We start from the raw sequence: 15,191 nt of genomic DNA, 5'->3' as shown, positions 1-15,191 counted from the left end.
GTACGTCTTAAACTTTTCGCACCAATTTTACGCTGATCGTACACCAACGACGATACGACGACTGTCGCAACCAATGGTTGCTCAAGGATAATTGCATTGGGAAAATCTCGTAATCGTTGACGACGCTCGCAGATACATTCGGAGAAATGGATACCGATAATTGATTTTACGGATAATACATGATGGCGAGATATGGGATTATTATTCGGGGAGAGAAAAGGAAACAAAAAGAGAGGGAGAGAGAGAGAGAGAGAGAAAAGAAGAGAAAAGGAGAGAGACTTGGACACCAGCATCGTCGGATTTATGCAATTCTGTATCCGCATCGGGAACCGCCTCTGTGAGATTTCGATTGCGAATCAATCGAAGGTAAAATGGCGTGGAACAACAGAAAATTGCATAACGGTTACGTTAAAATGTCGCGTTGTTTAATGCGCCCGGTTGTGTGATCGGGTGAAACGTTTCAAACCATGCGTCGTGCGTTGCGAGATTTGGAAACAGGAAATAGAAAGCGACCGAGTTGCGGAAATTTTTGCGTGCTCATCGAGCATTCTAATACCGGAGAACAGTATCGGGGAGTAATGGAGAACGGTGAAACAGTTCAGAGAACGGGAAATCGACGTCTCCTGCGGCGCAGTGACGAGCCATCGAATTTCGTTGTAGATAATAAATCAGAACGATCGAATATCATGTTAACGATGGAACTCAAATGTTCTGTGTAAAATCAAAGTGCCAGGTATAGATGGATGAAGATGGATAATTCTATCTCTAGCATCTGTGAATTATTAATTGATTTTACTAATTATTACTTTACAGAGATTATAATACAGACCATGATTTGAGAATATAATAAGTTAGAATATAACGAGAATATAAATACTATTGCTCACATATAATAGCGGCAGATTGATAGAATATTCAAATGTTTGCTTCAAAACTAACGTGAGGAATATAAAACAATTATTTAAAAATATCTGCATTTCTAATATTTTATATATGAAACTGAATTTTTTAATTAAAGATCACAAACTTTTTCTCTTCTATTGACTGGTATTATCTCCGGACTTAGAGATGCGGCCAGAAATAACTTAAATAATAGACTAATAGCTATTTAATGTTACTTTCTATAATTTGAATTTTTTGAATTGATCAAAGAGTAGCCATGTTAATACAAATTCTCGGGAATCGTATATTCTTATATATAATATAAACAAGAATAAAAAATAAATTTATTATTAATTAAAACAGAGAAATAAAGATTATTTTACACAACATGGATGCGCATAAAAAAGACGTTAAGAGATAATAGAGGATTTGTTTGAAAATAAGTGGTAAAATAAATATTGGACGAACGTATATACGAAAGAGATTTGGCATGGAAATCCTTATGAAACAGTATCTTACACAGTTCTGTTATAAATCTTAAGCGAGAGTAAAATATTACATTTCTCGAGAAAGCGTTTCTGAGCGCGTACTTGAAACGCGCAATCCGAAGCTTCCGTTTTGTAATTCGAATATACTTTCTTTTCTCTCGTTTACCTTTTTTTTTTAATGAAAACAAGAAGTCGACATTTCTTTGTAACAAGGTTATTTAAGTCAACAGACAAAAACTGTATCTAGTAGAGAGAGAGAGAGAGAGAGAGAGAGAGAGAGAGAGAGAGAGAGAGAGAGAGAACTCGCAAAACGGCAAATGATAATGTAACTTGCGTTACGTTATTTACTTTATTTGGCTCTGGACTTCTTGTTACGCTTATTTCAACATGCTTGTTATGAAATTTATCTTACCAAATTTTATTGTTTTCAAAACAAGAAATTTTTTTCTGTAATTAATTAAGAAACATATGTAAAAGTATATTATATCTCTCTACATTCTTTTAAAAAGATTATTAAAATAAATTTGCAAAAAAAAATAATTTTTAGATAACAGGAATCTACTTTTAAAATCTTACAACTTTAATTGAGTAAGATTTATTATAATTTATTGTTGTATTATATTCTTTGCCTCAAAATGTGATATCGTTTTAGTGCCACTACAGTGGCTTTCTTGTACTGTAAACGTTAATTAATAGGCATTATAAAATTAATAAATAAAATCCTACGTGAAAGGAAAAACAAAGATTGAACAATGGTCCATGCTTTCTGCATCAGTCAGCATGATTCGTTGTACTATATAAATCGTCGACCTAATCGCGCGAGACAGTGACATTGGTGCCGCTCTATGTCTCGCGTTGCATAAGCATTGGGCATTGTTTCACTGAAACACTAATCATAATTATACCCTCATTACCAGCCAAGTAATGCCAGATATTATTCTGGGATATCGTTGACCCCAAGTTTATTTCGCAGACGTAATAGTCTTTACGATCACCGTAACTATCCCGATGTAGTTGTTTCTCAAAAGCGCACCTTTCAAAAGGCAGAAAACCGTCATTATCTCTCTCACTATTTGTCCCGCCGTAATACAAATATTTTTTCTCTCAGTAGAACCAGCCAAACAAAGATAATCGCAATAATAAAATAATCTTATTTGTTCACCATTTGATTTTTACATGTAACATGATCGCAACAAAATATATTTGCAGATTTATTACGAATTATGTGCTGTCTAAATTATGTTAAAATAATATTATATAGAATGTAGAAACGAATCTCATAAAATAATACGTAACTAATAAAATTGTGATATCTATTATTCTCTATTAAAAAAAAATCGCAAGCAGATTAAAGAAAAATATTTCGAAGTAAGTCTTGCGTTTCGTATAATTTTTGTTATGCGTAGAAAGACAGTTAAACGAATCGCCAATTCTCCGAAAGAAAGTTTTACTGCAAAGCCAATTTAGCTTATATTTTTGCCGAATTAATTACTTACATTTTATATGCTAATTAATTTGAAATGTTAACACTCACATTAGAGAGTTAGATATTGCTAGTGTCGCTTAATATAAATTTATCGTTTAATTTCTTGATCACTTTCACCTATAGTTTCGAAACGACTGACGATGCGTCGCGTGCCCATAAGTACACGCGATCAATTCCCTTCGGTCCATCTCATGTCATCTATAATGTATCTTGCAAACCTATTTCATGAGTAATCTTTTATATACGCTCGATACGCATAACCGATTCTTTCGGCATTCAAATATTACTCAACTCGTGAATAACGAAACGTTGATTTCTTTTCTTCGCGATCTACAAAACATGCACCTGTGTCAATGCCGGCGTGCTCGGCAGACGGAGGCGAAGGGCGTCGATCTGCTTTCGATCACTTTCACGCACAATTTCGAAACGGGTGATTTCGTCGGATCGCGGCTCCTTTTTTCAGCAGGTCTCAATTAAACCGATTACATCCGATTCCGGTCGTCCGGCGAAATTGCGCACCTCTTTCTCTCTCCTCTTCTCTCCTTTCCTCTCTCGCAGATTTCGGTCGCGGATGTAGCTGGTGGTCGCGTCGTGGCTAAATCCACCGGCTAAAACCGCGCTCGCGCGCGCAACCGACGCGGTGAAAGTGGACGAGAGTGACGTCCAAGTCAGTCAGCTCTTATTGTGCGCCTCGCAGACGTTTCGCGGAAAGGCACAAGACTTCCCGTTCTTCCGATTATGCAACTGGTCGAACCAGTTTTGGGGCAGATCGCCAAACCATCGTCTCATGGGCGTCGACCAACCAAAACGTCCGATTCATCCATCTCTGACTGGTTTCCATGGAGCGATTTATGATTGGTCTTCAGAAGACTCTCATCAATGTTATCCGTCAATATTGCTTAATCTTAGCATTATTAACGGGAGAGAAACTATTTCATCAATGTCTTCTTTCATCAATGTCTTCTTTCATCAAATTTATTCTTCACCTGTTAACGCTTCATCGCTTCCCGTTATAAAAAAAATAAAATTAAGAGAAAAATGAAAATAATATAATTAATCCATAATGTCTTCGTTGGGCAACGTATTTATCATTAGTAATAGAATTTAGGGAGCTTTTCAATAAAATTTATGATGTCGAAAAGTATGATTCGTGCAGTTGGTAGAAAATTACTATTTGTTACTATTATTAAAATTAATATCTTTTTACAAAAGCAGTATTATAGTTATACCTTATTTAATATCCAATCAAGTTTTTTAAACGAAAAGAAAGCAATGAAATTAAAAGTCCATACACTTCTTGGTAAAGTGGCGCCTATGTCTGGAAGAGAGTAATGAGGGATTATGTATTCCTGACAATCAACTTGATTTCTTATTTTCAGATTAATACTGACGGATATGAGCCAAATGGAATATGAATTACTGTTTCGAACGTAACAAGGTAACGTCTGATGTGTGAAGTAATATCTTGCTCACACATTAAGTAAGAATTTTCAAATGATTTCAGGATAGAAACTTAGAATAAGACGACGCTTAATTGTCGGGGCAATCTGTGATTCTATAATGGAATAGATCAATTGGAAACAGAGTCAGGTACCATGGATTCTTTGATCTTTTTACGACTCTCCGTCAATTTCCGTGTTTGAAGTTATCTCGGAATGAATTAAAATCGCGTATCCGCGTCGCTTCGGTTAATAGAATCTCCTCCGCGACAGGAAATGGACTGGCTCGTGGCGAAAATTATTTCTCAACGATTACGCAAGAAAGGAATAATTGCACACTACGTCGTTAATTCGACAAGTTGGATCGGATCTCGAAAATGCGGGAAATCAATCTGCGCCACGTCAGAAGATATGAGCCTCGCACGGCGGCTGGTTGAAATCAAATATTCCACTTTCGTCGTCGTCAGAGGGTATTGATGGTATGCGTTCGCCGTGTGAAATGATAAAGATCAAAATATTTCCGGTCGCGCGCACGATGAAATGCATGCATGTTGCGCGTTCGATGATGATGCAAGCGTTTCTTTTTGCCCGACGAGGTCGATTTCCGCGGTCTTCTGGTTACGCAAGACGGGCGGACCAGTTTTCTGGACAGGGACCACCTTTGTGCAATTACGTGCGGTACGTTTCAGTGGCATGCCTTTGCAAACAATAACGGCATCTCTTTCACGTGAAAGCTGACGTCCTACGCGTCGGCGCGCGCTGTAAAAATCAGACGAGAGAGCGACCGTAAAACAAAAGAGTTTAATAAGGACTCCTATTGTTGAGCGATTTACTATCTGGGATTAATATTTAAGCCTTTAATTTTAGGTTTCCAATTTTCGAACAAGTAAATACTGATTTTGTAAAAATATCTATTTATTAAATTACAAATATCATGTATATCATTAAAAATAACCGGCTAAAATTCCACACACATACCAAAGTTTATTTTTAAGATTTTTATATTATAATTAATTAATAATTTATATATTTAATTATAAAATTTTTAGCATCCAAGCATGTTATTTTTTGTAATTTAAAAGAATACAGTTAATTAGCGAATTGATGTGTAATTAATTAATACACACGCTAGTTATATCAAAATCGTTTCAGAAATCGTTATTTGCATTCACGCTAATATCGAAACGAATGAAATGCGAGGGTAGTTAAGAAGAATATCCGATCTAATGGCGATAATAAAAGATATAATAAAGTAGCGAGGGATAAGACAGTCTGATTGAGTTTACCGTAATTTGACAACAAAAGTGCGATTTCACCTGGTACGATTTCGCCGACTTTCAATTACGCAAGATAAGGGAGCAGTTTGATGTGGCTTTTGTCGTCGGACAGCTTTTGTGCATACGCCAATCGAAGGGAATCCCCTTTCTTTACCCAACATGAAATATGCTTCTTCTGCTTCTCCATATGTTAACGTAAAAAAGTAAACGTATCATTTAACGAGCTGTTTTTGTGTGATAATTGTGAGCCGAAATGAAATAATTTGGAAACTATATATCAATTAAAATATCAATTATATTATAATATTTAAATGAATAACGTTTATTTCAAATACTCAGACTCTTATATGCCCTTTATATGTATATGTTCGTTGGAAAATAATTTGGTCCACTTGAGCGATGAAAAAATAATCTCGTAAGGGAGAGATATTTGACTGTGCATTAATTTTGTAATCTTGTTAAAAGAACCGGAGGGTGTATATATACAGAACCAGATGTTTAGAGAATGAAACTGTTAGTAAGGATGGCATAACAAGTGTCTCGGTGAAAATCGCGGAGATATTTTTTTACAACAATAGGTATAATTTTATTTGATCGATCAACAGTGAAGTTGATAGTTACAGGGCGTGAATCATGAACCGTTCAAGTGTATGAAATGATTTATGCATTTACACCCACGCACAACACATACGACGTTTGCAGGCACGCTTTATATATTCTTAATACTACGTATATAATATTATAGCATGACATACCATGTAATATAACATATAGCATAAACGTATAATATTAATAGTATTACAATTATACACAGATCTACGTAATAACAAGTTTATAAATTGACAGCGCGACCTTTTTACATCGCGTGAAGCATGCAGCTTGACGCTTGACAAGAGTGTACTTTAGTATATTTGTATTATTTGGCAGTATTATTTTGCCGTCAATCAGCTCGGTTGGCTACATTCAAATTAATAATTTAACTATTACCGTTATTCAAGGTTTATCCGCAGTGATCTTACAGGAATATGGTTTGGTATATTTTGGCAAATTAACGGTGTTTCCTTTAATTTATTATCATCTGCAGTGCTCGATGACGAATCGGCTACTCGTTGCGTTCAGTAAAGTGTTGATACAATCCAAAGAGCCATCATGATTCCCGTAGCGATCCAAGACGCGGAGATGGATGTGCCGCTGTTGTAGAAGCCGCTACCGTAAACCTGCAGGCCCGCGGTCTCTATGCTCCTCTTGCAAAAGTCTCCGTCTATGTAACAAAATAAGATATTAAATTGCAAAATTGCGTCAGCTTTTTCAGATCATTAAGAATGGCGATCGATAAACGCAGAGACGCTTTAATAAGAATCTAAATACGAGTCGTGTTTAAGCAGAGTGTCAAGTTTTGGCAAAACCACACGAGAGATCTCTTTAATAAGAGATTCTTAATTACTATCTTTCTCTTCCTATTTATTTATTTTCTTTTCTTTTTTCTCATCTTTTTCATTTTTTCTTAGGTGTTGCTAAGACACGAGGACCCCAATTAAAATTGTCTGTCTCATGTCCAGACTCTTACTAGATCAGATTCTTGGTTGATCAAACTTGCTGCTCAGAAGAGAACAACGAAACCATCTATGGAAATAGAAGCCGAGACATTTTCTTCGATTGTCTAAAGTGAGCGTGCCATGGAGATCGCGCGATCGACACCGGCGAGGAGGAGCGAAAGGGAGGAAACGGGCCGCTCTAAAATCCCGTAATCGAGATCGACAGGAGCAGAAAAGAGAGTCACGCGGTAAATAAAGGTAACCAACGATCGAAAGGTCGATCTACCTTTCCCTTCGCAGCATTTGTTCCTTCGTGCAGATATTTTTTCGACAAATTCGTCAATACTGCTTTTTCCTTATTTAATCGCGTGTCGTCGTTCCGCTCGATTTATTCGTGTATTAACGGGGTTTGCGCAGAGAGCTATCTTATGGTCTCGCTAGACAGCGATTTCTTGCACGTGTACGGTACGGTTTAATCACTTGTGGCCATGTCGATGGATGAAGGTGGCACGGGGAATGGAAACGCTAAATAGTAACACGTATCTCATTATCTCGGCACCGAGCACAATGCACTGATATTACTTCATTCAATCGTATGACGTATTAACGCGGTTTTTTTTTTTTACTGATGGACCACGATCGCGCGCGTTTGAGAAATTACTCGATCGCTTTTACGATTAAGTATTACCGGAAAAATTTAATAGCATCAATCTTCTGTGAAATACGATAAGATAATTGGTAGCTCACGGCACGGAGTGTATAAACAGCTAGTATACCGATTCCCTTAAAGATGAAGTGATCTATCTTTCAATTATTTGCAGCTATGATCTTGCACTCAGTGCACGTGTAAATCATAGCCTGTACTTTTACTTATAAATATATATGCATAACAAAGCAACAGAGATGTATCGAACAATACGTGATAAAACTGTTCTTTTCAATGCCTGCATAACGGTATTTAACTCGGGAATGATCATTTGAAGTATTTTTATATCTCAGCAGCGAAAAAATGTGCATTGTTGTAACATATTGTATAGATATATTGTTTAACATTTTTTTTTTTTATCAACTATTCATTATTACAAAGTTCATCGAAAATTTGCGATAAAAAGCGTTATTTTAATTAAAACCTTTACTTCGAAAACTATTTTAGAAATACTCATTATAGCCTATTTAACGTATTTATACTTCGTTTAATATTTGTTTATTAGAGAGAGAGAGAGAAAGGAATATAGTTTCTACTTAAATCTATATCCACACATAAAATGTTCTCATATACTAATAAAGCGGAAAATTAATAATACACAATTAATAATACACAATACGTTATTATTAATAATGATCTCAATTAAGGCATAAAAATGTTCCAAGATCGTTTAAGTATAAAAAAATTATGTCATTATTCCCAGGTTAAAACCGCTTAAGGAATTATTATCGTTCAACGGATCGAAAGTCTTGCTCTTTGTATTTCCTGTTACATTACAGGCGCGTTACACGTGGACCATAATCGGAGAAGTTGCCGGGCAAAACGAGAACGAAAGATCGACCGAAAGTGAAATTATATGACTGGCGTTCCATGATTTCGTTTTACTGCGTTGTTACGTATAGTATATGAGCGCCGCGTACATCTGCTCCTTTAGAATCATCGCTGAGAAGGAAGCCCCTCCTGCTGCTTGGCGTACTGAATGACCGTTTTGCTAGAGCAAATACAGATTTATGCACCATTTCGCCGGCGCGTTTTGTCGGCTGTTTTGGTTGAAAATATTGACAAGTCGTGCGCATATGTATATGAATGTACGCACGTTACGCAACGACGGACTGCACGCGTCCGCCGGCGCTCAAATTCAGGTTAAGCTAACGATACTAACGTTGTGCCTGCATAACCGTTGCAATCAAGTAAAACGAACTTCTGCAATGCAAATTGGTTGTTTAAAGCGACTCTCTAACATTACGCTGTGTCTTTTCACTTTCCGCGGCTGGACATGACGAATATTCCTACCATGACTAATCCGTCTTCCTATTTCGTGATTTGCATGTTCCTTATGACACACAAGATACCGTATAGCAGCCGAGAAAAAAATCAAAACAGTTTCCACAGCCGGAGGCGTACTCTTTTAACGTATCTTAATTTAAAGATCTACTCTCTTTCGGGGAAATGCGTTTTTACGTCAGAATCACTTCCTGCTGGAACGAAATCTCGTGTAACTGGATCGGCCGTTCTGCCTGGCGGGAGATCTCATTACGTAATATTGCGTAGTCGAATGATTTCTCGATCACGCGTGGCCTGGTCCCGATTGACCGAACGTGAACGCGATGTTCGCTCTCACGCGAGAAGAGACGGAGTTTGCGCGCGCGCGTCTAATGCCAGCGTGCACGTGCACGTGCAATTTTTCCTTCTCGCAAATTCGCGAATGGATGGACGTATGGATGGATGGATCCATCGGGGAACTCTTACGGCACGCGATGGAAACGAGCCTGTCTCACGATTCTTCCATCGCGCTCTCTTCCTCTCTCTTTCTTCTCTTCTTTCAATCTGTCGCTATTTATCCTTTCCTAACTCTCTTCTCCTGACGGCCTTTTCCCTATTTCACACTCTGCTTTCGCAATTTTCCAGTCCCACGAGACCAGAACATTACAATCGACCTCTTCTCCCAGTGGCGAACTCTGCCGCCTCTGCGTTTTATTGCGGAAATAGTGCGAACGTTTGTTGTCGTTTCGAAAAAAAAAAAGGAACTCCGCGGTGATTCATTCAGAAAAGACGATTTTGCTAAGGCATCTAGAAATTTAGGTAGACAGATTTGAAAATTATTTTGTTGGACCGTCAACATAATTATTTAGGAAATTTAAACAATGATAAACAATGTTACAAAAAAATGTGACATTTACTGAATTTATATGTAAAAAAATATTTGTTTGAATAATTCTAATTAAATACTTGTATAAATGTAAACGTATATTTATTAGATATACAAAAACCATTAACTTGATTTAACTATCGTTTCCTTATTAAATAAATATTTATTTATTGTAAGTAAAAGAGTTCAGTTACAATTAATATTATTTAAAAAAATATGTATCAAGAGATTCAATAAATTTTCTTTATATTCTACGCTGAGGAAAAATATCTTAATTTTAAAGAAATTTTCATTGACCCAAGAAATAATTTTTTTTTAATACGAAGAAAGAAATATGTTTTTCAGATTTGTATTTAGCTAAATTTTTTAATACTTCAATAGAATTGTATTTCCTTTTATGCAAGAAAGATTTCCAGTTCAAATAATTCGCGCTGCTCACGTTCGCGCGAGATCTTCCGTCAACACGATCGTTGTACATTTCTTCTTTTATTTCCAAGACAGTTGAATTCTTCGCAATTAATTCGTGGAATATTGTTCCTCATTATCAGCCCCGCTACCATTTTACCGAAGTCCTGTTCCGTTTTTTCCATTCGTTCCCTGAGATGTCGACACTTCTTGATTTATTATGCACATGTAATGGTTTTACTTCATTTAAGAGAATTCATAACACATTCCGCTCGAAGTGCTTCGCTATGCTTTCGAAACGCATCGGCATAATTTATGGGATGAGCGCGCGGCACGATGTGTATATCCGAGTTCTTACCCGTGTAACCGTTTTTATATAACGCGCGCGCGACCGATGATTGGCGTTAAGAATTTGGCAAGATGCATGGTCTTCGTTAGGTGCAGGCCGTTAATCTCAATAATTTCGCCGTACACACGCCGGATCGTAATTCACAAGTCGAATGTCGTCATACAATGAACATTTGTAACGCTCGCCAGTAAAGTAGCACGTGGGAATTGCAACCTTCAATCTGTTACAGTAGGAAATTGCATAATTTTGTAGCGAGTTACGTCGAAAGGCACCGCATCGTACTACGGCGGTTCCACGACGTCACATGAATCGATCTTTGTATCCGGCGTTGTAACAATTATCTTTAATTAAGGATAAATGTAACGTAGGACATCGACGTTAAAACACGGGAAGTGTCGCAATAGTCGAAAAGAAGAATACTTTGTAAATAGTGTACATTTAATTACAGTAACGGATTATTTAAACTCGAGCAAAAATCTTTCAACATTCGTACGACAATCTGTACAACTGTTATATGAAATCAAAATTGTAGATAAAAGAACTTTGAATCCTTCTCTATCAATTTTGGTAAAGCGAGGGTTCACGTAAGAAGCTTTAGAACTTGGATGTAGTTTTCCTAGCTGTAGTTGATTAGCTGATAATTGAATGAGCTATCTGTCTCTCCCTCGCCGGTTCCCTTTTTGTCTCTTACCGTATGACCAGCCGACTACTTCGCCCGTCCTCAAATTCTCGGTCCTCAACCAGTCCTCTAATGGCCGGAAGTACTCCCTAAGAGCGGATCCGTCTAATCTGAACTCGCCGGTGGCTTCTCCCAGCGTATCCCGCCACGGGATGGACGAGCCCCTCTCCATTAATCTCCTGCGAATAAAAACAATATGTTAATTTGCGGTATCACTCCATTAGTAATTTTTTTTACAATGGACTACTGTCATCAATTACTGTCTGATCTAATCTCGTTCTAAGGAAAAAAATATCCTATTATACAAAATAACAGATTCTGCTATTATTTTTAAGATTAACATAATTTTCACATTGTTAAGTATTCCGCTTCAACAAATTTAGAAAGCAGATCATACTTTTCTGGAGAAAAAAAATGAAAACGTACGATTTTTCGTAATCTGCAAAAAATAACGTCCGTGAAAGTGACCGAAGCAGCTCTTTAAAAAGTTATAAAGATTAAAATTGTCGGTACACTGAACCAAAACTGTACGTAAATACAATAAAATATTCCTTCAATTAATGAAAATTGGTCCAATGAATTCTTAGGTTATAAAACTGTTACTAGAATTTATTGCAAGATTATATAAATGAATTTAGTTATTGTATCAATGAATAATTGGACATTAATTAACGTAAATAACATTATTAAGTTGAACATTGATTAATGATCATTCATTGGACCAAAATTTTTCTCAGTGTAAACTTTATCGGATTGTTTTAATAGAAGTAATTTTAATATAATTTTTTAAACGAGAGTAAAATTATTATTATAAAAATGCAGAGTATACTTTTTGCTTTATTCAATGGAAATTATTGTTTGCGAGATCGTTAAACAGACGGAATGCACGGACTGTACTGTCGAGAAAAAGAAATTAAGCGTTGTATGAAATGATTACATAAGGGATAATCTCGACTATTTCAGCAGGTGGATATTATCCAGTAACGCGTGTACAGTATGGTGCTACGAGGTATTTATGGTTCGACATTCTCTCATCGCCGGACGTGCTTTTCGCACGGAAACGCAGATACGAGGCCGTAGGAAAGAAAGAGTAACACAGAGGTGGTGAACCAACGACACATGACACATAATAAGAGGCGTAATAATGCACGATTTTATTCAGCTGTATAGCTTTGCTAAGATAAAAAACTAGCTGTCCGTACATTAAGGCTGCAGATTTGCTAAAAATCAGTGAAGTTTTTAGTTGTTTTAATTTTAGTTTGGCTTGTTTGTGACTCTATCCCTCGGGCTCTATCTAATTTATATTCTCGACTCCGACATGCCGCAGTCCATTTCTTCGACATTTCCAACGCGATTTTAATCTGCACGAGCGATACATTTCGTATTATGGCAGCGTGGAATGCCGTCGCGAAATTTATTGCGGTGCACCGGCGTTTGGAATTCCATGAAAAATTTATGTCAACATCGACGTTGTTACCTTTGACAAGTACAATTTAATTGACACACCGTCACATTTTTGGTCCGTATACCTCGTGTGTCTTTTAGACACTTTATTTTCAACACTGACCTATTTCTCCGATAATACCTTTCGCTGTCATCTCTTCACTCTATACTCTGAAACGTAAAAATATAACTTTCGGAAATAGAGACACATAAAAATATTTTAAGATCGATTCAGTTTCTTCCTTGAAATTTCGTTTATCCTTGTAGACAATACACGGTGAACAACGCTTCTTTAGATAATACGAACTCAATTATAAAATCGCGCGTTTTAATTTCGGATAGACATAGGTCACGATTTGAAAGCGACATCGCAGACTTTCGAGAATAAAAAAAATCCAGACACCTCTTATCCTCGTCTACTTCTCATGTCGTGAGATAAAAACATAATCCCCCGGAGCAGTAAAAGGACACAAACATCCATTTCGACATCCTCGTCCCGCCGTGCTTCTAAAATTAATTGATACGCAAATTTAATCGCAGAAGCGAGACAATATGTCTCAACGGCCGAGATGATTGATCGCAAATGAATTCATTCTGAGGCCATCGACATCGTCGATCGAACGATCGTCCTCTGAGCTTCTAACACTGATCTAAGATTAAACGTCTGTAAAGGCGATGCTCCGCGCTCCCTGAGAACTAGTGCACGGTGCCAACAGAGGTGACTGTTTAGACGCGCGGCGATTACGCAACGGTGGCGGTATCCCGCGCTGATCGGCCTCTCAAATCAATCGCTAGATCAACGGCGAACTCTCGCAACTTTTCCTTTATGCATAATCGCGGCGTATCACGGCGCAACGTTCACTAAGTGGAGGGCTCTTGACCGAACTTGTTTAAAATACGTTCCGCGGATACATAAAACATTCGTCGCATACATTTTTTTTTCTGGCGAACGATGCCGATTTAATACTTCCGACGTGTATTTTTTTTATTCTACTTGCTGTATATTTACAACGATAAACTGTCGCATATCTTTACATTCATTCAGTTTTGTAAAGTTAGAAATAATCGAGATGCTACTGTATACGAAAAGAATGATTTTACTCAAGTAGTTGAATTCATATATATCTAAAAATAACTTTGTTAACTGATCTTTAGAGTGTCAAAATTATGTGGCATTGCTCATCATGTTTAATTTTCTACGTAATTATTTTTATGGTTCAACAAAATTATTTTCAAATCTATATCTCAATTTTGAATACATATTTTAGCACGATTGTTCCTTTCGTGCACATAATTGACAAATAAATGGATATAGGAAAACATTCAGAGATATTTATGTACCTTTGGTTAATTATATAGGTAATTAATATGTTGATTACCCTTCAGTCTCGAGAGCTTTGTTTGTACCTACAATACACGTTCGTGTGTGAAACCAGGTCATGCGAGAGAGTCAATCTTGACAATATTATTATTATACATATCGTTTCAGGGCCGAATGCACGCATCCAATTACATTACGGCTCTATCGAGCAACTGCGGTGATTTCCTGCTATCAGAAAGTGCGACCGACGGATACCGTCGTCGATCGCAATCAGAGCACTGGCGTTACGAGAAAGATAGCTTTTCGCTGACATCGATTCCACCTTCAATCCATTTTCAGTTACTCGCATGGAATAAGAAATGTTCGTGAATCCACCACGCCTCTCGTGAAAAACGATTCGATTGATAAAAACATCTTAATATATCAGGAAAAGCCTGATATTTCTCTCTCTCTCTCTCTCTCTCTCTCACTTCTTTAGCCTTCGACTGTAATTTATATCGATCACATAATTTCCGGTGTTCGGCACGTAGGCGAAATCGGTACTTTCCTGACGACGAGCAATGCATTTCGCAATAGCGAGATGCTGCAAAGAGGCGAGCGTTTTGCCGATGAGGTGTATCAACGAACAGGTGCATAAACCCATCGCGAAAGTATAATAAAGAATAGCAAGCGTCTGACAGAAATATTTAATTCAAGAATACTTAATTCGACGTAGGTGAAATTTTTATACAATTCACAGTCGCTACTAATTACCTCTTAATAACGTACTTGCGACTAATTTTGCTTAATGAGACTTTTAACGTCTCATTAGAATAATTAGAATTTTTTTAAGAATCGCAATTGGAGCTAGCATTTTTAAAAGGTGTAGTCTTTCATAATAAAAATAGAGAGAAAGGAAGATTGAGTGTGAAAAAAAATACAATATTTAAAACAAACAATTTTCTTAGTTTTTTTAGGAGAATTTTTTATCATAAAGAAAGAAATTTTAATTTCTTTCTTTATGATAAAATATTAGAGATGGAAGATTTAACA

The 15,191-nt window shown here is 36.8% G+C and overlaps 1 protein-coding gene across 1 annotated transcript in view; it reads right to left on the bottom strand.

The window, feature by feature from the left end:
- Window positions 1-6,423: 6,423 nt before the first annotated feature.
- Ance-3 (angiotensin-converting enzyme Ance-3) overlaps window positions 6,424-15,191 on the bottom strand; it is a 55,643-nt gene continuing 46,875 nt past the window's right edge. The window contains exons 12-13 of the mRNA XM_018537117.1: window positions 11,408-11,574; window positions 6,424-6,833 (exon numbers count right to left, since the gene is read on the bottom strand). Of these exons, the coding sequence (XP_018392619.1) occupies window positions 6,688-6,833; window positions 11,408-11,574 (313 nt within the window). The 3' untranslated portion in view covers window positions 6,424-6,687. The remainder of the gene's footprint in view (window positions 6,834-11,407; window positions 11,575-15,191) is intronic.

This window comes from Cyphomyrmex costatus, unplaced genomic scaffold (genome assembly GCF_001594065.2).
Source record: "Cyphomyrmex costatus isolate MS0001 unplaced genomic scaffold, Ccosl1.0 scaffold164, whole genome shotgun sequence".
Lineage (NCBI taxonomy): Eukaryota > Metazoa > Arthropoda > Insecta > Hymenoptera > Formicidae > Cyphomyrmex > Cyphomyrmex costatus.
This window is presented reverse-complemented; position numbering and strand designations above follow the sequence as displayed.